Source organism: Rana temporaria, chromosome 1 (genome assembly GCF_905171775.1).
Source record: "Rana temporaria chromosome 1, aRanTem1.1, whole genome shotgun sequence".
NCBI classification, from domain to species: domain Eukaryota; kingdom Metazoa; phylum Chordata; class Amphibia; order Anura; family Ranidae; genus Rana; species Rana temporaria.
In genome coordinates, this window is record NC_053489.1 from 241,213,473 (window position 1) to 241,239,601 (window position 26,129).

General features: G+C 41.8%; 1 protein-coding gene across 5 annotated transcripts in view; it reads left to right on the forward strand.

Annotated features, from left to right (window-relative positions):
* The window catches only part of MTMR3 (myotubularin related protein 3), a 131,515-nt gene extending 105,651 nt beyond the window's left edge, over positions 1-25,864 (forward strand). For 3 of the 5 annotated variants that reach the window (XM_040351963.1, XM_040351983.1, XM_040351978.1), the window contains 8 exons: positions 330-515; positions 4,234-4,404; positions 5,727-5,872; positions 11,579-12,857; positions 14,227-14,337; positions 15,565-15,653; positions 15,790-15,816; positions 23,574-25,864. In XM_040351963.1, coding sequence (XP_040207897.1) covers positions 330-515; positions 4,234-4,404; positions 5,727-5,872; positions 11,579-12,857; positions 14,227-14,337; positions 15,565-15,653; positions 15,790-15,816; positions 23,574-23,730 — 2,166 coding nt within the window. In that variant the 3' untranslated portion in view covers positions 23,731-25,864. The remainder of the gene's footprint in view (positions 1-329; positions 516-4,233; positions 4,405-5,726; positions 5,873-11,578; positions 12,858-14,226; positions 14,338-15,564; positions 15,654-15,789; positions 15,817-23,573) is intronic. The other 2 variants (XM_040351974.1, XM_040351969.1) reach the window with 2 other exon arrangements.
* The last annotated feature ends 265 nt before the right edge of the window (positions 25,865-26,129 follow it).

The following is a 26,129-nucleotide window of genomic DNA, read 5'->3' on the forward strand; positions in this document are numbered from 1 at the left end:
AATTTCATAAGTGTGAACCCAGCCTAATGCTTGTTCGAGCCAGGCTTAGCCAGTGATGGAGCTCTGAATCTGACACTCTTTCCTCCTTAGTCCACTTCACTCTGTAATTCTATTACAAAGTTAGTCAATATAATTTTCTGATCTGTATTCTTTATTTTCTTATATTAACTCATAACTTTTCATTATTAATGTAATTAACCAAGGAAAAATTGGGCAGTAAGTTTTGACAGTGTGGTTAAAAAAAAATGCAGTTATTTACCCTTCTTTTAAAGCTGACCCTTTAGCTTTCTGTATTGTGCATATCATTGGAGTTCCTTTTTCTCAAATAGGGATTTCAGGTTTTGGTGGAAACTGAGTGGTTGGACTTCGGGCACAAATTTGCTGACCGCTGTGGGCATGGTGAGAACTCTGAAGACCTGAATGAACGCTGCCCAGTGTTCTTGCAGTGGCTGGACTGTGTTCACCAATTACAGAGACAATTTCCTTGTTCTTTAGAGTTCAATGAGGCTTTTCTGGTGAGTACATCTAGAAGAACAGCTTGGCTCCTAGTTCAGTATATTCACCTTTCTATGTATTGGGGCATTCTACTTGCAGAAATGGGGGTTTCAGCCCATGTTTGTTTTATTACTATTCCTCAATGTCTAGTGCAGGTAGTATTTCAGGTTACTGTAAACTGAGAAATATTTTTGTACCTCAGTTTCATTGTCGACAGCATTTTATTTTATTTTTTTAATTCAAGAACAGTTTTATATTAGTTGGGTGAATAAAAAGTATTGCATATGAATATCTTATGTGGTGTGGTCAAGGCTAATCTGCAGTTCTTCACTGAGCTGACGTTCACAGAGCCTTTTCACAATGCCCCTATGAGGTTTGACTGCAGTACGGCTGCAGCTTGGTGTACCAGCGTTTTTTGTGTGACTTGCCTGCGGTATCCCATTGACTTTTTATTACGTCCCATGTTTTTGGTGTGTTTTCTGAAAGCACATTAAAGATCCAGCATGCAGAATTTTTGGTGCGAAGGAGAAAAATTGCATGAATTACAGTCCATATATGCAATTGCAGGGCATAAGATTGTTCTAATAATTACACAGGTAGTTGAATATATTTAATAAAGGACACCCCAGTGATTGTTTCACAGACAAGTGCACAGCCACCTCATAGAGAACACGCTTACCAGATAGCAAGCCAAGTAAGCAAATGGCTATAGCCCAGTCCAGGCCTTTGCTTTGCTGGAGATCGTGGAAATGCTGTATAGGTGATGCAGACTATGAAGCGAATAACCATAATCTCAATAAGCATTGTTCAACAATCAGCCCGATAAGATGGACCATAGTGTGATACTGTCTAAATCTTAATTTATTGTTCAAATAGTTGCACTTGCACTTTAGAAGTATTTAAAACCGCATAAAATTAAGAAGCCGGCAGGCTACAATACATGCTAAAGTCCTCAACGAGACGGTGTGGTGACATCAGCATGTTACCCCCTCAGACGCGTTTCGTCACATATGACATTATCAATGGAGAACTTTTGGTGCGCTTTTAGAAAATGCACCAACAAAAAGGGGCCTTAAAGTCTATGGGAAACCGCTGTTAACCTGCACAAAAACGGCAGATACACTGAGCTGCATCTGCACTGTGGCCAAACTGCAACAGAGCAGTGTGAAAGGGGCCTTATTTGATTATATTGTGAATAGATCTGAATAGCGGAGGGGGGAATTTTCTTAGCAGAAACCAATATATATAAATATGTAAATCGTTGGGTCCAATCACAAAGCAAAAATCAGAAGCCACACAGGTGACCCAATGTGCATTTAAGCAGAAGGTTTAAAGTGGACCTTGCAGTACAGTGTGATGTCTACCTATACTGTCTGGCACCCCTCTTCCTTCAGAAACCATCTGAGGTAGATGAACAATGTATCTATAAGGGTATAGTTGCAAAAGAGTTTAGCCATGCTGTGAATCCCAGTGGCAAGAATCTACTGATTCCTGCAGCTGGGATTGCGCAAAGAGCTGCAGCCATTGAGCCCATACAGTGCAATGACAGGGTATTGGCGGACAGCAGCTATTCGTGACTGTTTGCACAGCAAGGAAAAAATTGAGGCGATTATGGCTGGATGCAGTTATCTGCACACAGCTGTCCATCCTACATGGCTAAACACCCGTGTGAATGCAGCCTTAAGAAAAAAAAAATGTGCTTTATACTTTCCTTTCCCCCTCCTTCATTGGAGTGTAACATTACAGCACTTCCATGAAGTGAATTGCTTGTGAATGCAGATCAGGTGAAATTTCATTAGACATTTCAGTCTATTCCAAGAGTGTCATCTTGCAAGATTTTGTCAGTTCTGCATTCCCCAGGATCTAGCCAGAGAGAGAGTGTGATGACTTGTCTGGGTGGAAAAGTAAAGCCTAGTACCGACAATGGTCGGTTCAATAAAAACTGGCAGACATTGGGCCTGTGTGTATGGCGGTTCAGCCGCTTCTGTCGGACGTGCATGCTGAAAAATCAGCCATGACTGGAGTGTTCTTGCAGGGGGCCACCCCCCTGTCAAAACACTATAGCTCAGTGGGGGAGATCGCTGTAATAACATCGGATTTTTCTTTTAAACATGCCGGTTTAATAAAAAAAATAAACTAGTAGCGTGTACTAGGTTTAACCACTTGCTTACTGGGCACATATACCCCCCTCCTGCCCAAGTGAAATTTCAGCTTCCGGCACTGCGTCGCTTTAACAATTGTGCGGTCGTGCGACGTGGCTCCCAAACAAAATTGACGTCCTTTTTTCCCCACAAATAGAGCTTTCTTTTGGTGGTATTTGATCGCCTGTGCGGTTTTTTATTTTTTGCGCTATAAACAAAAAGAGCGACAATTTTGAAAAAAATACAATATTTTTTACTTGTTGCTATAATAAATATCCCAATTTAAAAAAAAAAAACATTTTTTTCTCAGTTTAGGCCGATACGTATTCTTCTACATATTTTTGGTAAAAAAAAAAAAAATCGCAATAAGCGACCGACTGGTTTGCGCAAAAGTTATAGCGCCTACAAAATAGGGGACAGAATTATTATTTTTTATTTTTTTTTTACTAGAAATGGCGGCGATCTATTGGGACTGCGACGTTATGGCGGACACTTTTGACACATTTTTGGCGCCATTCACATTTATACTGCGATCAGTGCTATAAATATGCACTAATTACAGTATAAATGTGACTGGCATTGAAGGGGTTAACACTAGGGGGTGAGGAAGGGGTTAAATGTATCCCTGCATTGTGTTCTAACTGTAGGTGGAGGGGGGGGTGACTATCTATGTCCCTATGTACAAGGGACACAGATCGGTCTCCTCTCCAGAGACAGCACCGCTGTCTCTGTGTAAAACGGCAATGAGAGATGATCTCCTATGTTTACATATGAGATCATCTCTCATTGGCCGCACAGATCGCATCGCAAACGGCCACTCTGATTGGCCGTTCGCGGCGATCTGTAATTGGCTGTGTCCAAGGGACACAGCCAACACAGAGTTTCCCCGCTGCAAGCTCTGGAGCGCACGCAACGCCCAAAGGGGCGGACGTCAATTGACGTCCTGTTGGATTTTGGGATCCGCGCTGTAGCCGTCATTTGACTATAGCGCGGGTCCCAGGAGGTTAAGGTAGTGTAACCTCATGACAACTCATGTGGTTGCAATCACTGACTTTCTGGTCCCTCCACAGTACCTTGATAAAGTACTGTGTAAACCTTTTACTATTAGAAACAAGTATAAGAGCGATATTTTATTATAAATCCATGATTCATAAAACCAGAAAGACAAGTACACACTGGTCCAGTGTTTTTTTGTTTGTTTTTTCCCCCACATATCGTTAAAGTGACCTACTCAATACATAATTACACGCAAATTTAAACAGGAACCAATGCCAGCATGACTTTTGGCGAGTTTAAAAAAACAAAGACACTATTGGTTACATTTTAAAACTTTTGGAGTGGTCAAATAGCTAAGGGGGAAATTGCTGTTTCATTGAAGACTTTGGGGGGGGGTCATTTCTCGGTAGCATAGCGGAGTTCAGCAGTATGAAAACTTCAAGCTTTTATTTGCTTTAATCTGCAACCAAGGTTCCGTCTGCTGAATTTTGTTAGCCATTTCGTTTTTAGAATTGTTTCACTGTTTAGTTATCTTTGTATTCCACGTTTGCTGCTATGTGTGCATAATGTAGAGACTTTATCTAGCCTTTGTTATTCTCAGGTGAAATTGGTACAGCACACCTACTCTTGCCTTTTTGGGACATTCCTGTGTAACAATGCCAAGGAAAGAAGTGAGAAACACATACAAGAGCGCACTTGTTCAGTCTGGTCACTTCTGCGAGCCGGTAACCGTGTTTTCAAGAATTTGCTGTATTCCTCTCAGTCAGAAACAGTAAGTTGGTTGTTCATGCAAAGTTGCTTTTATACAGTGAATCCTACCTGTCCCACCTTTTTTCTTTTTCCATTGGCACAACCTCGTTATGCTTGCGTTTGCTGTTTTATATGTTACCGTTTTGTCTGTTCCTTTTCTAGAACTTTCTGCTTTGTACCGAAATATTCATACACTGATAATTTTTGGCACATTGTCCTCCAAAGAAACCCATTAAGACAAATTTGTAAAACTGGCATGGACTTTTTTTTTTTTTTTGCAAGGCCCAGGACTTTTTTTTTTTCCTATCTTGGTCTAGAGTTGCTGACTGAGAACAAGCAATTCACCCAGGGAAATATCATAAACATGCAATGTGCCCGTTCTTATTCTTTGTTGGTGACTCAATAGGTAGTATAGCCAGGATCAGGATGATGGCAGTGCCTAAAATTAAAAAAAAAAAGAAAAAAAAAAGAAAAGGTCTTCAGTTGCAGCTCCCATATTTTAATTTTAACTGGTTCCGTTTAGTCCTCTGAGAATTCTCATTAGTGTGTTGTGAAACTTTTACTGCATGAAGTTGAGATCCATTCTAATTTTAAACAGGTAGGATGGAGTATCCAGCTGGTAACCTCTGTTAATGTATGTAGCAATTGGTGTGAATCGTTTTAGGTACTCGTATAAAAAAACTGCTGAAAAACTCTGCAGTATTTTATAATTTAATGAACTAATCCAGTCATCAAATTTATGTTTTCTTGTACTGTGAGAAATGTGGAATATTTCAATTGAGGTACCAATTGTCTAGATTTTAAAGGCATGTGTCTGAACATATATGGCCATAGACCTAGATGAGTGTATGGTTAAAATGGTAGTAAACTCTGCTAACAAAATGTTATTAAATGATCCACCTGCAGTTTTATGCCATGATGTGCTGGTATTCATCACAGACTTGCCTGTCAAGCGGTGCCCTCCAGCAGAGCGTGGTTTCTGCTTCAGGCGTTTCCATCCCCATCTGGTTTCCCTTCCATTGTCTGCCTGTTTGAATGGCCATGCTTGAATGATGTCACTACCACGCATACGCATGGGAATTGCATCGCTCTCTGCATTAATGGCACACTTTGTGTGTCCTGAATGCACAGCGCTATGACCTAATCGGCTCCTGCTAATGTGAATATTTCCTAAACTATGCACGTTCAGGAGAGATTCACTGTACCTACAGTTAAGACTTATTATAGGCTTGCCTATAGGTACAAGTGAAAAATCTGATGTTGCTACTGCTTTAAGGAACTTAATAAGAAACACCTCCAATTCTCTCCCCGCCCCCCTCCCCCTTAAATTTTTTGTTTTCTTAGGTATTGTTTCCTGTGTGCCACGTCCGCAATCTGCTGCTGTGGAGTGCAGTTTACCTTCCTGGCTCATCTCCATCCACACCTAGTGAAGAATCCTGTGTCCCCTACCCAAGTCCTGGTTCTGTCACAGAGGAGCCGCCACATGGCAGGTGAGGACAAAGTGTGCATGTAGGTCTTCTCTCCTAATTGCAACCAAAGGGATTTCTTCTGATGTCCATAGAATACCTGTTACCACCTGTGTTTATACATCTGTATATTTGCCCTGTTACATTTATATACAAATTGAGGCAGAAGCATTTTCTAGATCTTCACCATAATTGCCTGTTGGTTTTGCTTTCTATACATTTGCTCTAATCTAGAGTTAAACTGCAAGGCCTCATGCACACTGATTTTTCGAACTCCTCTTCTCCTTCTTTTGCTAGGATTCCTTTCCTCCTGGCAGCAGAGAAAAATGCTTGACACTTGTAAACTCGTGTAACGCGTTTAGGTGCAACTTAATTCCATTGGTCAGAATACGCGTTTTCTGGCCATTTAAATAGATTAATGTGCAAACACTAAATGCTCCTAGTGCTTGGGCATGTTTAGATATGTTCAGGCGCATCAGTGGTGTTTGTTTATTTATTTTCCTGCCAAAACTGTGCTGCTCCTGCACACACTGGCTGTTTTTTTTTTTTTTTTTGCTGCTGCCTCTAAACGCTAATTGCTTATGTGTGCATGGACACATAGGCTAACATGCAGGGACGTTTTAGAGGCAGGAAAAAAACACCCCCCTTTTGAACAGCAGAAAAAATGTCCAGTGTGCATGAGGCTTAAATTTTGGGGGTCCCGAAATTCAGCCCGTGACAACCAGGGTAAGACTTTTGTCCTGAAATCGAAACAAAAAGTGGATATTTGTGTTCCCTGTGGGAAGTTCATCCAATAGGATGCCCATTTTGTTGTAGGTATTTAACTTCCTTGTGCTGCTGTTACTTTACCAGCCAGAGCCCAATGGAATTCCCGTTATTTTCTCCCATTATTCCCACTATGCAGTGCTCTGCACCTGAGCTTTTTATAGAATATCTTGGTGTGCTTTTTTTTTTAAGGTCAGTTTTGCCCGCACAGTATTTATTATGAATTCATTTTAATGAAGATATTTTTGAATTCAAGTCAATCTATATGACATAGTCTATAATATGAAACTTATTCACAGACGTATGATCATACAAACTGGCTACATTTATTGGTTGACAAAAATATAAATATTTACATGAAATTACAATACTAATTGCGTTACATGAACGACTTGAAAATCAATAAAAAATACCCCCCAAAATGGGCATCTAGTACATTTGACATTGGTGTCAGGATATATTCTCAATGTGGTTCAATAACCTTGTGTTAATGACAATGAAACAGAACGTCTATTTCAAACGTCCAATCGTTACTATGCTGCAGGTAAGTAAGTGGTTAACAGTGTGAAATTAATTGGACATTTGTTTTGTCACTAAAATTGGAACTAAGCAAAAATATAATGAAAAATTTACTCTTTAGAGAAAAATCTACCAGTTATTGATTAATGAGAATAAATTATAATTGCAAAATATTCAATACTTCAATATTTTAGAGAACAACAATAGATTCACGAGAAAATCAAAAATGATATAATTACCCATTCCAAAATGGCCATTTCCTACTTGCAAGTGACCAGAGTTAAAATGGCCACCGTGGCTTTCTACGGATCTTCATGGGATAAGAATATGTCTTCATGCATGGTGCAAGTGTATCAGTCTGTCCGAGAGTGTAGATCTCCCAGTGTGCCCCTCCCAGTCGGAGTCAGTCTTCAGTCAACCCTCTTGAGTCCTTTCATCTAATTTTCCTTCTTTTTTTTTCTTTTTTTATAAACTTTTGTTTATTAGTTTTCTGCAATTACAGTCATCAAAAAGGAAAGGCACAGTAATCGGTACAATATAGGCATATCATGGCACAAAATGCAACCAACTCACATCACTCCACTGTACTTCCCTCCCTCGGGATAATTGCCCCAGTCCCTCAATGGAGGAACTAGAAAACCCTGCTACTCCCGGGTGACCCATGTGGACCAAACGTGACCACATGTAATAGTTACCCACCTAACGTGGAGTTACCTGATAGGTACAAACACCCCCGACCCACTCACACACACACACACACACACACACGTGCACACTCAAGCATCCATCCAATCCGTCCACCAGCCCCCTCCCCCCCCACACCCAGACTGTCCACTTTCCACCCCCCCCGACATTCACCAGAGCCTCCCCCCCCCCCCCATAACCCTTTATGGCTGAGAAAGTGGGGTATCCTTCCAGAAAGAGTCTGCAATATCCAGCCAGGGTTGCCAGATCTTGCTAAACTTTTTGGGGCAGGCCCTGCCTTTTATATATGCATTTAAATATGGGTAAAACCTTATTCACCATACGATTCAACATTTGAATGTCCGGGGCGGATGCACTTTTCCACTGTAACAATATCAGTTTCCTAGCGTAGAGCAAAACTATTCGTATCAGAGTCCAAGCAAGCGTTGTAGGTATAGAGTCATTGAGCACCCCCAACAACCCAGCCTCCGGGGTGAGAGGAACCGGGAAGTGCAGAGTGTCCCCAAAAAAAAAAACAGTTCCTTCCAGTACGATGTTACAGCAGGGCATGACCAAAACATGTGTATGTAGTCGGCCTCGGTGGAGTCACACCGAGGACAAGAAGCACTGGAAATCAGACCCATACGGGCCAACATGGCAGGAGTATAGTGTAGCTGGTGGATAAATTTAAATTGAACATATTGATCATTGGACCCAATCAGATCAAGGAAGCAAACCTCCGAGGCCTCCTCCCACCCCTCCTCGGACAGCCCCGGAATATCCACCTCCCATTTCCGCTGAGCATTCAGGAAGGGTTTAACCCCTACCAACTGAAGGCGTGAGTAGAATGTCGTAACCAGCTTCCCCAAATCGGAATATGACATGAGTGCCTCTAGAGGCGATTCCGTGAGCTCCTGGGTCAAACCCTCAAATTGAGTCCGTATTGCGTGGCGGAGTGACATATACCTGAATAGAGCTCTTTCCGTTATCCCACTGCGTACCTTCAAATCCTCAAATGAAATAAACGTGTCCTGAACAAAGATGTGTGAAACACGTGTGACCCCCATTTGGGTCCACCACCCGGAGTCTGGGTGGCCCAGGAGCTCAGGGAAGTTCAAATTTTGCCATAGGGGAGCCCTAGGAGACACCCTGCCCGAGTCTGTAAGCACCCCATTACCCTCATGCCAAGCCAACCAGCTAACCTCTATCGGTGAGTCCCGTGAGCACCGCCCGGCCCTTGACCTAAGTAGGTCATCAACCAGCGAGTCCCTGGAGCCCACCAAAGCAGTCAGTAGAGCGGTAATTTTCCTTCTCTTAAGTACCCTCTTCGGACAATAAGACTATGACATTTATACTAAGTTCTGCCCAACCAGTATGTGTCCTTAACTCATAGGTTGGTTGCAAATATGGGAGTAACTGTCCAAAAGTGTGTGGTTCCTATAGGTAGATAACCTAATGATTAACTGTTCTCTGGACTTTGAGATCCTCAAGTAATATCATTTTCAACCACCAGGTGTCTCCCCTTTTGAGTACAACTCTTTTAAGTTAATATTTATATTATGCTGGGGACACAGATAGAGATATTCTATCTATCTATCTATCTATCTATCTATCTATCTTAGTATATTTTTGATTCCTACATAACATGCTTCTATATTCCTGTATAACTGTATATCTTTTAACCACTTACCCCCCGGACCATATTGCTGCCCAAAGACCAGAGTACTTTTTGCGATTCGGGACTGCGTCGCTTTAACAGACAATTGCGCGGTCGTGCGACGTGGCTCCCAAACAAAATTGGCGTCCTTTTTTTCCCACAAATAGAGCTTTCTTTTGGTGGTATTTGATCACCTCTGCGTTTTTTATTTTTTGCGCTATAAACAAAAATAGAACGACAATTTTTAAAAAATGAATATTTTTTACTTTTTGCTGTAATAAATATCCCCCAAAAATATATAAAAAAACATTTTTTTTCCTCAGTTTAGGCCGATACGTATTCTTCTACATATTTTTCGTAAAAAAAAATCGCAATAAGCGTTTATTGATTGGTTTGCGCAAAAGTTATAGCGTTTACAAAATAGGGGGTATTTTTATGGCATTTTTATTAATATTTTTTTTTACTAGTAATGGCGGCGATCAGCGATTTTTTTTTTTTTTTCGGTATTGCGACATTATGGCGGACACTTCGGACATTTTTTACACATTTTTGGGACCATTGGCATTTTTATAGCGATCAGTGCTATAAAAATGCATTAGATTACTATAAAAATGCCACTGGCAGTGAAGGGGTTAACACTAGGGGGCGGGGAAGGGGTTAAGTATGCCTGGGTGTGTTCTTACTGTGGGGGGGGGGGGGTGGCCTCACTAGGGGAAACACTGATCCTCGGTTCATACATTGTATGAACAGAAAATCAGCATTTCCCCTGCTGACAGGAACGAGAGCTGTGTGTTTACACACACAGCTCCCGTTCCCCGCTCTGTACCGAGCGATCGCGTGTGCCCGGCGGCGATCGCGCCCGCCGGGCACACGCACGGGAGTCGGGGGCGAGCGGGGGGCGCGTGCGCCCCTAGTGGCGGCTAAAAGGCAGGACGTCATATTACGTGCTCTCGCCTAGGAGAGCCACCTTGTGGATGTATTATGACGGTGCGGCGACGGCAAGTGGTTAAAACAGTTTTTCTAAACATACACAGATTATATCTATCAATCTACACAAAATGATTATTAATGTGGATACATGAATCCTTTTGATATGTGTTCGATGAATATGTTACTCTAAGTACATGTTCATTCATATTTTTATAATCACAATTTGACGCCTTTCATAGTGCTGATTAACTATTTAAAACCTTCTATTTATATAACCACGCTTCGCATATATTTCTTTCTTCTAACAAAGTGTCTTACAATAACCTCTAGGTATTTTAAAATATTTCTGACTTGTATCATATATGTCCATATTATAGGTAGGTGCATGTATTTGTCATTTTACTTTTGTTTAAATTTCTGTGACCGTTTTCATCTTGGTGTCTAACTGGGGTCTCCTGCTATTGTCTAGGGAAAAGCTGAGTCAATACTGTTTATTTCCTTTACGGGGCGATCTTCCCTTTGAGACAATGTGGTAGTTTATTTCCATGTGATAATAGCCCAGTTTAGCTATCTGTAGAACTTTTTCCTTTGGCAGGGTTTCTAACCAACAATGATAGTAAACATTTTCTTGTTTGGTTTGCGAAAAGCATCATTGTTCCTGATTCAACACGAGGCTCGTAAAAGTTAAAAGATGGCTAATGTATTGAAGGCTTTGCAAAGCATGTGAAATTATCTGTTTTGCTCTGAAAGGTTTTCATTTGTAATAGTTCACTTCAATTTTGAGGCCTACTGGACTTTCATATTTCTGCCAGTAAATATTAAATATTATTATTTATTTTCCTCATAACCCACGACAATCTTACTCTGGCAGGCATTCACAGGTGTTCAGGGTAAAGTTAAAATCTGTAGCAAAGGATATGGATGGTCAATAGGGCCTGTTACTTTGCCATGAATCAGAATATTTCAAACTGTCCCATGAGAAAACTGGAGGCCCGAGCAGACTTTGTCATGCAAAATTCTTATATTGTGTCTTTTTTTTTTTTAACTTGGTTCTTTAACTTCTCATTGCAGGCCATGCAGCATTTGTAGGATAGTGTTTATGAATGTTGTCAAATTTTCTATGGGCTTACAAAGTCTTTTTTTTTTTTTTTTTTTATCTCATGGTGTCATTTTAGGTTACCGAAGACCAGATCATATGATGACCTTCCAACGGCTTGTGACTTAACTGTTCCATGTGTAAACAGACGGAGCAGTGACCCCAGCCTAAATGAGAAGTGGCAAGAGCATCGACGTTCTCTGGAGTTAAATGGCTTAGCAAACTCTGCAGAAGGGCAGGAAGGGGAGAGACTCCCTCTGGGGGCACATCTTTCCATGGCAGCTGGTGTTGGGGAAGGGCAAATGGAAAACATTTTACAGGAAGCCACCAAGGAAGAAGGAGGGGGGGAAGAGCAGGCAGGAAAATTGGTAAATGGGGCAGTAGACCGGTATATAGAAAAATCGGAAAAAGCACAGGAAGAGCCAGAGAAAGCAGAGAAGGGGGCCCCATACTTAAATGGTGACACAGTAAGGGGGGAAATGGATGGGGAACAAGAGAGTGTCGGTCTGATGCCAGGTCAGTTATGTGCCGAAACTGACCACCCAGAGCATGGAACTGACACATTTGAGCAGTCTGTGAAAGAGTTGTGTGCTAATCAGGTATGTGAGCCTGAGGAATCACAGAATCAGACTGCTGAGGAATCGTCCTCTGAGCCAGAGGATAATGAGCAATGTGATATAAGAGGGAATGAAAAGCTCCAGAGTAGTCCCACAGATTCTCCTAACAATATCTCATCACACCTTGTACTTGAAGGCTCCACAGAAACTTTAACAGATGATCATTCACCTCCCTGGTCCAGCAAGCTGGACCATGTGACTGCAGCAAATGAACTTGCACAGAAACCAGAACCTGTATCTGATGAGGGCATCGTTATGATGGGCTTGTGTGGGCTTCAAAATGAAAGGACGTGTTCTCCTTTTCCCCCTATCCATAGTGCCTTTCCCCCTTCTGAATCCAATGCACAGACTGTATGGAATAGGGACCAATCCTCACCTCCTATTCTTGATGGACCATGTCTTAGTGTGGACAATCATCTGGGAAAGCAAACCTTGTCACGTCAGAGTTCTTGTTCAAACAACCCCCAAATCCACCTCAGAAACACACCGCACAAGTGCCCTTTGCACAGTTGTGAGAGGCACCGCATAGGGAGCACCCCAGAGCAGCCAGCCCGCAATCACCTGGATGATGATGGGATGCCATTGTATGTGGATGCTATCCAGCAAAGACTGAGACAAATGGAAAGTGGCCACCAACAAGAAGTTGAAACCTTGAAGAAACAAGTACAGGAGCTACGTTGTCGACTTGAGAGCCATTTACACAACAGCTCTCTGCGTTTCAATGGGGAATATACAGATGAGGCGAGTTCTGATGTGCTGATTAGATATGGGTGTCAAAGTATTAAAATGTGGTGTTGCGTTAACCCTGATATTTAGTCCTGTGCAGGTTATATATTTTATCACAAAGGACCTCTTTTCTATTTGGCTCTGTGATGTACATGTTGTACCTTAAGGCGGAATAGTATTTAGAAAGTCGACTTCTGTTCTGGGCTTGTACCAATCCAAACAGCAATCTGACTTTCTCTATGGACAACATGCACTGTTTAGACCAGGCATGTCCAAAGTCCGGCCCGCGGGCCAAATGCGGCCCCCCTGTTGATTTAATACGGCCCCCCTGGGGATTTGGATATATATATTGTTTGTGGCTCCCAGGGCCACAAAAGATATATACCGTATTTATCGGCACTGCCTTGGAGGGGACAGGACGAGCGCCGTCGGATTACATGAAGAGAATCTCCTGTTTACTCAGCAGCGTCTGTATTGGAAGTCCCGTCTCCTGGGATGCCATTGGATGACTGTCCTGTCTATCATAGGAGGCTGGACTTTGTATTAAAGAGGCCACAGAGTAAACAAGATATTCTCCTGTTTGTAATCTGTCGGACTCTGATGGCAATGGTAAGGCTGCATTTATGGCACATGTGAGGCTGCATTGGTTGCAATGGTAAGGCTGCATTGATTGCAGTGGTAAAGCTGCATTCATGGCACATGTATGGCTGCATTTATGCCAAATGTGAGGCTACATTTATGCCACAGGTGAGGCTGCATTGGTTGCAATGGCGAGGCTGCATTGGTTGCAATGGCGAGGCTGTATTGGTTGCAATGGTGAGGCTGCATTCATGGCAATGGTGAGGCTGCATTCATGGAAATGGTAAGCCTGTGCGTGTTATACGCCGATAAATACGGTATATCCAAATAACACGCCCAAGCTCATCCTTAGTCCTGAGCAGCGCTCTGGGATTCGTTGGGGGCCACAAAAGAAATATATACAGTATATCCAAATAACACGCCCAAGCTCATCTCTTCACCACACACAGCCACAAAGATAAGATAATTCTTGTTGGGCAGTGTATTAGAGCTCGGATGAACACATTTAGACCGAATTTTAATGGTTCAAAGAATTAGTCGGCCCTCACATATGTTCACTTCATCAAATCTGGCCCTCTTTGAAAAAAGTTTGGACACCCCTGGTTTAGACACACAAAATAAAGCCCAAATCTTCTTTGCAGTGTTGTTGAGATGCTGTATTCCTCCTGTGACTTGTTTCCACTAGGCTGAGCTGATATGCTTTCAATTCCAAGCATTGTTATGCGATCGCTGTAACACTTATGCACACTTATATGTAAATTGTTATGTTATTGGCGAATTTCTTATTGTGGTTTTACCATTGCAGACCTCAATTCCTGACTCTGAATGCAATCGGGACCCTAGCTGTTTGTCGGGCCGCAGCACAGAGCCTTTCTCTGAGGCCAGCTGGGAGCAGCTAGACAAGAGGGACAATGATGTAAGCCTTCCTGTCCTCGTCACCTTCCCAAAGCGTTGCATAGGTGCAATTTGCAAACTGTGTTCCCCTCACTTTAGTCTTTCCTAGTATGAACATGCAATCAAAGCAGAAGACCTCACACTGTAGTTTTCTACCAAGCAAACTGATGATAAAAGGCCTAAGCAGATGCTTACCTTTATGTTAAAATGATGAGTGGATGCAGATATAAGATCTATATAAATGGGAAGATTTTTTAAAACTGGCGCACACAGAATCTGGTGCAGCTGTGCATAGTAACCAATCGGCTTCTAGGTTTTATTGTCAAAGTGTCATTAAGCTAGCTGATGTTAGAAGCTGATTGGTTACTATGCACATCTACACTATATTATGTGTGCACCAGATTTAGTAAATCTCTCCCACTCTTTTTCCTTTTTAAAAGTTGAGTTTATTGTCACTACTCCTATAATATATATTTTTTAACATATTCTCAATTTGAATTTGCCAGGTTTGTTAAAGGTTTACTTTAGAGTAGAGTAAATTCCGATCATGAGTTTAGGTGGAGCCAATCTACCAGCAGATGTGAGCGCTGCACATCGGGGTTCCCACACCCCTCTCTACTTACATTATCAGACCTACAGAAGTATGTGGGAATGAAAGCTGCAGGGCAAATGGGTCTTGCAAACCTTTTCAGTTAAAACATATATCAGCAAAGCAGTAATACAAAAGAAATTGCATTTTCTATAGGATGTATGTATATCATAAATATTCCATGGTAATTATTATTTTTATTCTTTTCTTCTCCTTATCCCCATGTATGCTAGATCGATCTAACCTTAAAAGTATAAAAAAAAAAAAAAAGTATAAAGGCATGTGGTATCCCATTTATAGATAAAGTAGCTTTCTCTTGTTTTCTCAAGGTTTGTACATTCAGTACAAAGAACATAATTGCAACAGGAACGTTTCAAATAAATGAGTGGCCCATGGATTTCCCTGTAACAAACCCCCTGCTTACATACACCCACACACATTTTTAGGGAATGTAGCTTTTTAGCTTCATTCTCCATAATGCAACATGATGAATTGGACTCCTCCCATACTGTTTATGACAAGTTAGGTGTATATGGATGTGCAGAAATGTAATTGCAGAGGTCGCCAGCATATTTAGGAAGTTGTGGGTGATTGTGTAAAATCTAAATTTGGCATTGCTATTCTTTTATTGCCAATACTTTATTTTGTTCTGTCTTATAGATGACAAGATGGCTGCCAGATCATCTAGCAGCAAACTGTTATAACTGCGATGGCAAGTTTTGGTTGGCGAGTCGAAAACACCATTGTAGGTAAGAAATGGAATAATTTTTTTCCCCACAAATCAACTTCGCATTTGTTTATATTTTAACTAGAACTTTGAGCATTTACTAGCTCCGCTATATGATACAATGTACTTCAATCTCAGCCATGTTTCGCTCCTTGCAGGAATACAGATGCCATGACTGAAACGTGGTGAGCTTTAGTTGAAACTAACAGTGCGTGTCCTTTCCAACCCTGCTTGCTTCACGGTCACAGCACACTGTGGGCCTTATTGACTAGTGGACTGCCGGGCCAAAACTGCATGTAACCTGAGAAAGCTTAATGGGGAGCCACAACTAATCTTAGTCTTGCTAAGGCAGAAGTCGTCAAAGTATTAGAACAATAATCGAATGAAATATATGAAAAGGTAGCATTACTGTACAAGGTCATTCCAGCTTCATGTACTGTACACCCGATCCAATTACACAAATGTGCATGGCTTTTGCCTTCTAATTTTGCTTATAACTTTTTGTATAGGAATAAAAATGTTCCATTCATGATTAAGTACTATGAAGTTAAAGCACACTTGTTCATAAACAATATGCAACCTCCTCCACTGTACAGTAAGCACTGCTCTTCTCACTCCAGTGTGATTGCACAAATTGTTTTACATTTTCTTTTGTGTATCCAGTGGCAACACCTGTACTAAAATGACCCCATCAAACCCCCTCATCCCATCTGCACGGGAGGCACTTTTCAGTACCTAAAGCTGGATATACATGTAATGAAATATAAACAGTTAAGCAGAAACCGGTAGAATTTCGGTCTGTGTGTACTCAAGAATGGTCCCCCGTCGGCTAATGCCCGCCCTGTACTGTGCAGGTGCATCACTTGCGCAGTACGGAGCTGCCGAAAATCACAGATGAACAGCTGTATACGGCGCCTGCACAATGAACACAACATTGTGCCACACGCTTCCGTTGCTTCTGCAACTCTGCAAGGGGCAGGTGTATTACTATTATATCATGTAAGGGGCAGATGGCTAAAAAAGAGGCCAAATTTAAAATTAATGGGCAGAGCTGATAAGTTGGTGGTGGTTTGATCAATAAACTGTTTATGTTGATGGGCGGGTTTTCTCTTCTTTAGCCTTCCGCCCCTTACACAATATAATAGTAATACACCCGCCCCTTGCAGAGTTGCACAAGCATCGGGAGAGTGCAGCAGCGTGTGGCACAATTTTGTGTTCATTGCGCAGGCGCCGTGTACATCTGATTCACAGCTGTTCATCTTCTGCGATTTTCGGCGGCTCTGTTGTGCTCTGTACTGCGCAAGTGCTGCACCTGCGCATTACAGGGTGGGCATTATCTGACGGGGGACCCTTCTCTTCAGAACACTGGCTTCTGTTACAGTCCTGCTGGAAAACCTGTATTTGATGAGCACATGGAGCCAGTCTATTCTGCTAGAGGATGGGGGAGGTCCCCACTGTCAGAATACAATAGCGCAGCTGGGGAGATCCCTACTTTCACATCACTTGTGTGCATGTGGCGATCTGCCATTTTTTTTCGTTCAATACATTGCTTGAATAAAACTGTGTATACCCAGCAGAGTATATCCACTTTTGTGGACAAAACATTACCTTCTGGGTGATCTATGTACATTGCAAGAATTTTAACCACTTGCTGAACGCCTACTGCAGATGTACCTGTACGTCATTTCATGCAATAGCCACTGGGAGGCGTGATCACACACAGATTGGACACGGGATGCCAATCGGCGGGTCCAGTGGACCATCATGTCACCCGCAATCAGTCCCCCAGAGAGGCAGATCGGCGATCTGCCTATGTAAACAAGGCATATTACCATTCAGACAGGGGAGAAGATGGAGCACTGATCTGTCTTCATCCAGACAGAGCAACCCCCAAACAGTAAGCACCAGCTAGGCATGCGTTTAACCCTTTGATTGCCCTTGATGTTGACTCCTTTCCTGCCAGTGTAATTTTTACAATAACGGTGCATATTTTGATCACTTTATTTAGGTCACTGGTTCCCAAAAAAGTGTCGGGTGTCCAATTTGTCTGTCACAGTCCTGCTAAAATTTGCTGATCGCCGCCATTACTTTTAAAAAATAAATGAAAGAAAAATGACATAAAAATATACCATAGTTTGTAGCCACGATAACTTTTGCATCAATCAATATACACTTATTGGGGGTTTTGTTTAATATTGGCCTAAATTTATGAAGAATTTTTATATATAGATAGATGGACAGATAGAATGCCTCCAGGTTGCCATATTGCATTTTACAGAAAACGACAGTGCTGCAGATTGAAAAAAGGTTGTTTTTAAGAAAACATCTATTTACAATATGACTTGTGTAGCATTTGTATATGCTGCATTTAATTTTTTTTTCTTTAATGTTTTTTTCCCCCCGCAAAAGTGGGGGGAAAAAAGGGGAAAACCCTTTAGCCCTTTAACTGCTCGTCTCCTGTCCACTGCCAGTAGCAAAGATCTGTGCACAAATTGGTGGTGGACTGGAGTGGCGGTGACAAGTATAGTATAAGTGTAAAGTATTAAATCCAAAGTGTTGCCATAAAAGCCAGTCAAGTAGCATTTTCAGCAATGGCAGTGCTGTCACCCCCTCATGGCAGCTTTAGAAACACTAGTTGAAGCGCTGCTGCAGAGAAAAAATGCTGCCAGATTCTTTTGTGCAGTGGTACTCTGTTAATATTGCTTCTCTTCACTGTTTGATTTCAGACACTAGGTGGTGGTGTTAGCATGTGGGGACACTGATTTTTCTCTGTGTATCTTGACCACAATGTAGAATCCTTTTACAAGTTTTAGAGCATGTTGCAACCATTTGCAGTTAATAAAATTTGTGAACGCCCGGAGAAAGGTGCTATCTCTCTAGTGGCAAAAATCAGCAATGCTGAACAAATTCAGATAAAATGAAAAACTATGTACAAATAGGCCTCTTACAAAAACATAGTATTGCAACATACTGTTACTTTCCTTTTTTTTCTTAACAAAATAAAAGTTGTACCATAGTAACAATGCATGAAGACAACACAAATGCTAGAAAAGCAAGGCACAGCTAATTATTTTTCGTCTTTAAAATAGTATCGCCCAAATCTTCACTTTTTATCAGTTGTCCTGTGCTAAGGTGAATCTCTCTATCTGTCAAGCATGTCAACATAGTTGTATCTTTAACATTGTGCTCCATCAGCTGCTTCAAAAGCAATCCTAATCTCCCCAAAATGCGCAGGAGTATTAAAGCGTTTATTAAACGTGTTTTTTTTTTTCTTTCCATAATCCTCTTTCAGGACAGCCACCTTTTTGAGACCTCAGCTCCTCCCTTCAAAGGAAACAAACCCTACCGTCAAGATTTAAGCCCCTCCTGCCCCACTGGACCCTATGTTTCGGTGTTTCCAGTGGGGAGACATCACTTGGAACCACCCTGGGGTGGGTGTTCCCTTTCTGTATTACACAAAGACTCCACGGGTGTAGACCCCTCTTGATGGGAGGTGGTACTGGGACCTTGGTGGTGGTTGGTCCTGGGGGCAATCTTGAGGTAATGCCTAATTGGTTGTGTCCATTTTAAAAACAAAAAAACAACTCCGTGCAGTGAAGGTGCCTTCTAGCACCTTTTCAATAGGCCACCTATTGCCTCCTAAGCTCTGCATATATCTTGGGCCTCCAGACAAGGCTGGAGACTGAGCACCTTGTGTCTGTAATCCCGGCTAATTGGGAGGCTGAGACTGTTGGATTGCTTGAGTCCAGGAGTTCTGGTCTATCCTGTACTATGTTGGAGTGTCCTCGCCAAGTTCAGTGTAATATGGTGGCTTCAGGGGAACCTGGGGTCACTAGGTTGTCCTAAGGAGAAGTGTTAATTCCTGAAGTGGGGCTTTAATTTTGATAGCAGCTTCACAAGTCTTGCATCCATTTAACTTGTGAGTTTTTGGACAGTTTCTGCTTGAATTTGTTTGCAAGCTGTCAGAATAGCCTCCCAGAGCTGCTGTTTGGATTTAAACAGCCTCCCACCCTCATAGATCTTTTGCTTGAGGATGCTCCACAGATTCTTAATACGTTTAAGGTCAGGGGAGGATGGAGGCCACACCATGACTTTCTCTCCTTTTTATCTCCATAGCAGCCATTGATGCAGAGGTATTCTTTGCAGCATGAGATGGTGCATTGTCATGCATGAAGATGATTTATTACGGAAAGCATAGTTCTTCCTTCTGTACCAGGGAAGGAAGTGGTCAGTCAGGAACTCCACATACTTTGCAGAGGTCACCTTTACACCTTCGGGGACGCTAAAGGGGCCGACCGGCTGGCTCTCTTCCCATGATTACGGCTCAAAACATGACTCCTCCACCGTCTTGCTGACGTCGCAGCCTTGTTGGAACAGGGTGGCCGTCCACCAACCGTCCACTACTCCATCCATCTGGACTATCCATGGTTGCACAGGGCTCATCAGTGAACAGGACTGTTTGAAAATTAGACTTCATGTATTTTTCTGCCCAATGCAGCCATTTCTGCTTGTGAGCATTGGTTAGTGGTGGCCAAATGGAAGGTTTATGCACAGTTGCAAGACTCTGGAGGACTCTAAACCTTGATGTCCGTGGGACTCCAGACGCACCAGCAGCTTCAAATATCTGTTTGCTGCTATGTAATGGTGTTTTAGCAGCTGCTCTCTTTATCCGATGCATGGATCTGGCAGAATTTTTCCTCAATGTGCCTTTATCTGCACGAAACCGGTCTGCTCTGAATCAGCCACAAATCTCTTAATAGTGCGATGATCACGCTTAAGTTTTCGTGAAATATCGAATGTTTTCATATCTCGTCCAAGGCATTGAACTTTTTCACTCTTTTCGCCAGCAGAGAGATCCTTTTTCTTCCCCATATTGCTTGAAAATGGTGCTCTGCTTAATAATGTGGAACACCCTCCTTTAGTAGTTTTTCCTTTTAATTGGGCTCACATGGCAATCTTAATTATCACAGGTATCCGCGATTGTTTTCAGTGATCAAAAGAGCCGGAGACACAATGCTATCCATGAGTTAAACTGAAAAACAAAATATTTTATCTTTGACACTGAAATGGAATTTGCATAATAATTTGGAACAGGGTGTAGTTTGTCACAAGCCGGCAGCCCTCCACAGTCAGCTTACCAGAGACCACCATTACATCTTATGGACTCCCTGTGAAAGTTTTTTTTTTAAATTGCCCACTCTCTCTCCTAAAAGCTGAGAGTGCACACGAGTAAATGCATTTTTTTCCTGTTAGTACAGTGTTACTATGGTAACACTGTATTGCTCTGGTCACAGTGTGTCACCAGTGTCCCTGATCACCACACCAGTTATATGAAAATGCTGTTCTGCACTAGTGACGGGTGTTTTTTTTATTTTTATTATTCATTTGTTGAAAAAAATTGTTGTGCCTCTTACTTAAATACCTTGGACTGTCTACTTTCCAAAAAGGGACCATTTGGAGATTTGTACTGCCCTGGTGTTTTCAGGCCTTAAGAAATTGTATAGGCCTTCAGTACATCAGGATTGATCGATTTTCAGATACAGTGGGTAAAATACGTATTAAACACGTCACCGTTTTTCTAGATATATATTTTTTCAAAAGGTGCTGTTGACATGAAATTTTCACCACATGTCGGTAATAACCCATGCAAGCCACGCAGGCAGAAACCAAAGTAAATACGTTCAGAAGTTACATTTTATGTGTAATAAAATGGAATGACACAGGGAAATTATTAAACACACTAACTGAAATTCATTGAATTCTTCGTACAAAATCCTTTGTTGGTAATGACAACTTCAAGCCGCCTCCTGTATGGAGAAACTAGTAGCATGCGTTGCTCAGGCATGATTTTGGGCCATTCTTCCACACAAACGGTCTTCAAATCTTGATGGTTCTGTCGACCTCTACTATGAACTCGGATCTTTTAGTTCCTTCCATAGATTTTCTATTTTACTCAGGTCAGGTATGTTGGCTGGGTCATTCTAGCAGGCTTATTTTCTTTCTTTGAAACCAGTTAAGAGTTTCCTTGTTTTTTTTGTGTTTGGGGGTCATTGTTTTGCTGAGATGTCCACCCTCCTTTCATCTTCATCATCTTGGGAGATGGCAGCAGATTTTAAACAAGAATGTCTTGGTACATTTTTTTTTTTCATTCATCCTTCCGTCAATGACATGCAGTTTTCCAGTACCGTATGCTGGAAAACAGCCCCACACCATGATGATCCCACCTTGTAATTTATAAAGCCTTGTACACATGACCTGTGTGTACAGCCGTCTGTTCTACAGAAGCCATTCTCGCTTCTGTGCAATGGGCAAGCTGGAGAATCAATCTCTGATTAGTGCTGGCAGCCAATAGCTGCCAGTGTGATATGACTAGTGTGTTCTGGGGGGGGTGCGCAAAAGTACAGCGTGGGAGATTGCCACACTAACAATGGGCAGCACAGTGGTGCAGTGAGTAGCACTTTCGCCTAGCAGCAAAAGGGTCGCTGGTTCGAATCCCGACCACGACACCATCTGCCTGGAGTTTGCATGTTCTCCCTGTGCATGCGTGGGTTTCCTCCGGGTACTCCGGTTTCCTCCCACACTCCAAAGACATGCTGGTAGGTAAATTGGATCTTGTCCAAATTGGCCCAGTATATATATATATGTATATCTGTGTGTATGACTGTGTCCCCCAAGCGTGTCACGATCCTACGGGGTAATATGACCGCACCAGCCAAGCAGACTCTGGCTGGAAAAAGCGCCCAGAGGCGATTCAGTTCGCATTAGTTGCGCTATACAAGTCATTCATTCATTCATTCATTCAACATCAGTTGCATTAAACCAGCTAAAGACTGCTCGAATCTCGGCCGGTTCAACAGGAATTGGCTGAGGTTCAAACCATGTATAGGCAGGCTGAATGTGCCTTCATTTGGTTCTATGAACTTGGGTACAACCAGCCTGCCAGATTTGACATGCCATTATTCCTAGCGCCAGTTATAGCCATGACCAAAAATCAATGTGTTCTCCCGGCGGGGATTGGACGCAAAGGCTTGGCGGGAGGGCTTCCCCTGTCAACGCTGTCTGTGTTGATGGGGGAATTAAGCCAATTTCTTTCTTGCAATCCATGGCTGCAGGTAAAAAACTTGTTTTCTTAATGGCCAGTACTGCGTGTTTTTTTTTTTTTTTTTTCTTTCATTTAGCTCACAGGGTTAAAAGAAAAAAAGACCTAGTGTGTACCTAGCTTGCGTGTATATGGGATTTGCAGTACTACATGCTCCTTTTGTGTCTTGTGTGTGGAAACTCATTGCATGTGACTTGAAACCTTTTTACTGCATGTTGTCGGCTTATGATCTGTTGTATCAGCCATGTACTACTACCAAATAATAATAATAAGTCTTTAATGGAGGAAACATCCAAAAACAATAAGCGATACTTTTGGTTGTAGCCATTATTTCATACATATGGTCTTTTTTATTAATCTTGGTCTTAATCCTGCAGTGGCAAATAAATGTATATAGTTTGACTAAGTCTGATTGACTTTGTAACAAAACAGACTGTTCGGGAGCTTATAGGGGTATGTTAAGATTAAGACCCGGATCACACCAGTGTGATTGAAATCACGCTGAAGTAGTGCGATCTTAAAAAGCCGCAGATCAGTGTGATTTGCACCTCCCTGATTTTCATTGCGACTTCGTTTAACAGAAGTCTATGCAAGTGGCAGCAAGATCAGAAAAAAGTAGTGCAGGAACCTTTTTTAAGTCGCTGTGACATGAGTCGCAACAATTTGAATAGTTCCATGTCTGGCAATGGGGTGTGACTTGTCATTTGATTTGGAAGTCGCATGACAAATCGCACCGTTGTGAACGAGGGCTAAGGCGTTTTTTTTTAATCATCACTTTGTGAAATTTTGATCACCATGAATGTTTTAGTGTTTAAGCATCTATTTGTTTTTTCCTTGATACAGGAACTGTGGCAACGTTTTCTGCTCGAGCTGTTGCAATCAGAAGGTCCCTGTTCCAAGTCAGCAACTTTTTGAGCCGAGTCGAGTGTGCAAGTCATGTTACAGCAATCTTCACTCCAGCCTGGAACTGGAAAATCCCATTACTGCTACTTCTAACTAGGCAATCAACCTTCCGCAGAGAATGAGTGAGGCCAGCCATGTATGAATCTGCTGAAAGGAGCAAGTTTAACATTGGGCGACAAGTTACCAATTTTAGGGACTGCCCTGTTTATCTACGCCACTCTACGTACTTTCATTTCTGTTTCTATAGGAGCAGTGTTTGGGTCTTGATGGATAAAAATCCTGTGCTTTCAAGTCTAGGACACTTCAGGAGATCAGAACATCATTTCTTGAAGGACTGAGCACATCAATCTATAAGTGCAATGCACTCTTATTAAGGCTGAAATATGGCATGTTTGCACCTTTACTCCACATTATGGAACACATGTAGATGTTATGCAGTTATAGTAGGGGTATGACACATTAAGTGTGAAGCAAAATTTTTTTTTGTTTTTGTTTTTTTATGTTGATCCCCTTGGTACTCAGGACAGAGACTCATAAACATGGGCTGTGGTGAAATAAGGCACTGCATATAGGGCTTGTATATTATAAAGAAAATACTGACAGTACACAAATGGTAAAAGTAAACACTGGCTGCACAATAGGTGCATCAAAGCCTGATGCATTTTATTGCATGGTCATCTCAGTTCTCCAAGTTGTGTGCTGCCACTTTCTTTATAGGGTTTAGTGAACCTTCCATGTAGTCACAGCCAAGTTGTAGTCACTATAATAATCTGACCAGCATTGGGAAAGTAGCTATGTCTGAACTCCATTAACCAAGTGAAACAGTCCTCAAGGAAATCTTTTCTAAGTGGAATATAGAGGCTGCCATTGCTGACTTCTCATATTGCAAATGCTAGTTGCCTAGCTGTCATTCTGACCCTTTGGCTTGTTATATATCCATTCATGAATTCAGAACAAGGTATGTAGATAAGAAGTTCCAATTTTACTCCGATTCTTCTTGTATGCATGCTTTCTCCGGGTCAGCAACTCAAACTATTGAAGCAAGTGGGTCAAAATAACAGCCATGCAACTGGAATTTTCAAAGGGAATTCACAATTTGTCTCTTAGGAAGGTTTTAACTTGCATCTGTTTTAAGGTATTGTGCATCTCTAATATAGCTAGCCTACCTCCACCCCAGTCTGAGGCGTCTGGTCCTGAACCTGTGTTTTGAAAAGCTCTGAAATGCAGCAAAAGGCTCCTCCCTCTGTATGTACTGTAGACATTGTATGATGAATACAATTTACCAGACCTACTGTCTACTTTCTTGCAGCCTTCTTAAAGAATACCTCTGCATTCGCTACACATTGCTCTGAACATGGGTTCAACCTAAGCCTGTGTGTATTTGTTCATCCAAAAGCTGCAACAGAAGGCATGTGATATAGGAGGCGGCTAACTGGAGGCCTTCTTGCCCTGGAGTCATTCTGCAGGCCTTCACATTTTTAATCCCATTTTGTTTTCAGCTAATTTTGTAAGCTAGCGGCTAAGAGTATTACCCCAAGTGGGAGTTTTAATAATAAGCTGTTGATTCTCCCCCCCCCCCCCCCCTTCCCAGTTATTGTGCTATCCTGCAGAGACTGAGTGTTATGCTGCAAGAATGTTTAAGCACCTTTTAAAATAGGCTCCACAAGGTGCTAAGAATAGGTTATCACAGACTACTTCTTAAGTAACCCTTAATCTAATTTTGTTTTTTTTCTACTCCCTCTCCTAGTACTTGAGAGCACCATGGGTTACAGTCAATGAAAATTGTATGTTATCCAGTGTAAAGCCTAAAATATTTTCCCAATTTTTTTTTTTAAGTACTGTGTAACTGATGCCATGATGAAAAGTATTTGAAAAGGCTTAAAACAATTTAAAGGATGTGTTAGGACAATTTATTTTGCACTTCATTATTTTTGTATAAATATTTATTTTTTTTTCTCTTATTTTTTACCCACTCGAGTGCACTTAATTAGCAAACCCGTGTTGTGATGTGCCCTGGGAGGCACCTGCAGGGGATGGGAGGGCTAATGAATTAAGTGGGGCAGTAAGATGATGATTTTTCTATTGCAGTGCAACAGAACCCCAGTACAGAAGCCCTTCAGCAAACACAGGGCTATGAATGACCAGAAGATGTGCTCAAAGTAGCTTGAACAACAAACTTTGATATAAGGTAGTTCACCTTCCTGAGAACTTGGCATTTTAGGTTCAGCATGAAGACATAGGATGTCTTGATGCTTAGTATCAAGCCATGAATATATTATGGTGCATATATGAATTTGTAGTATTGAATATAATTTTTCAGCTTACAATGGCAATCGTGGGACGATCACAACATAGACCATACTAAAAATAGACGCTGAATGAATGCATGATATTCACTGATAAAGAATTCTCTGAGAGAAAGAACGAAAATCTAATTAGGCTGTTGAGTGCACCACTTTAGGGAATAAAGGATGCATTAGTGATATACACTTTATA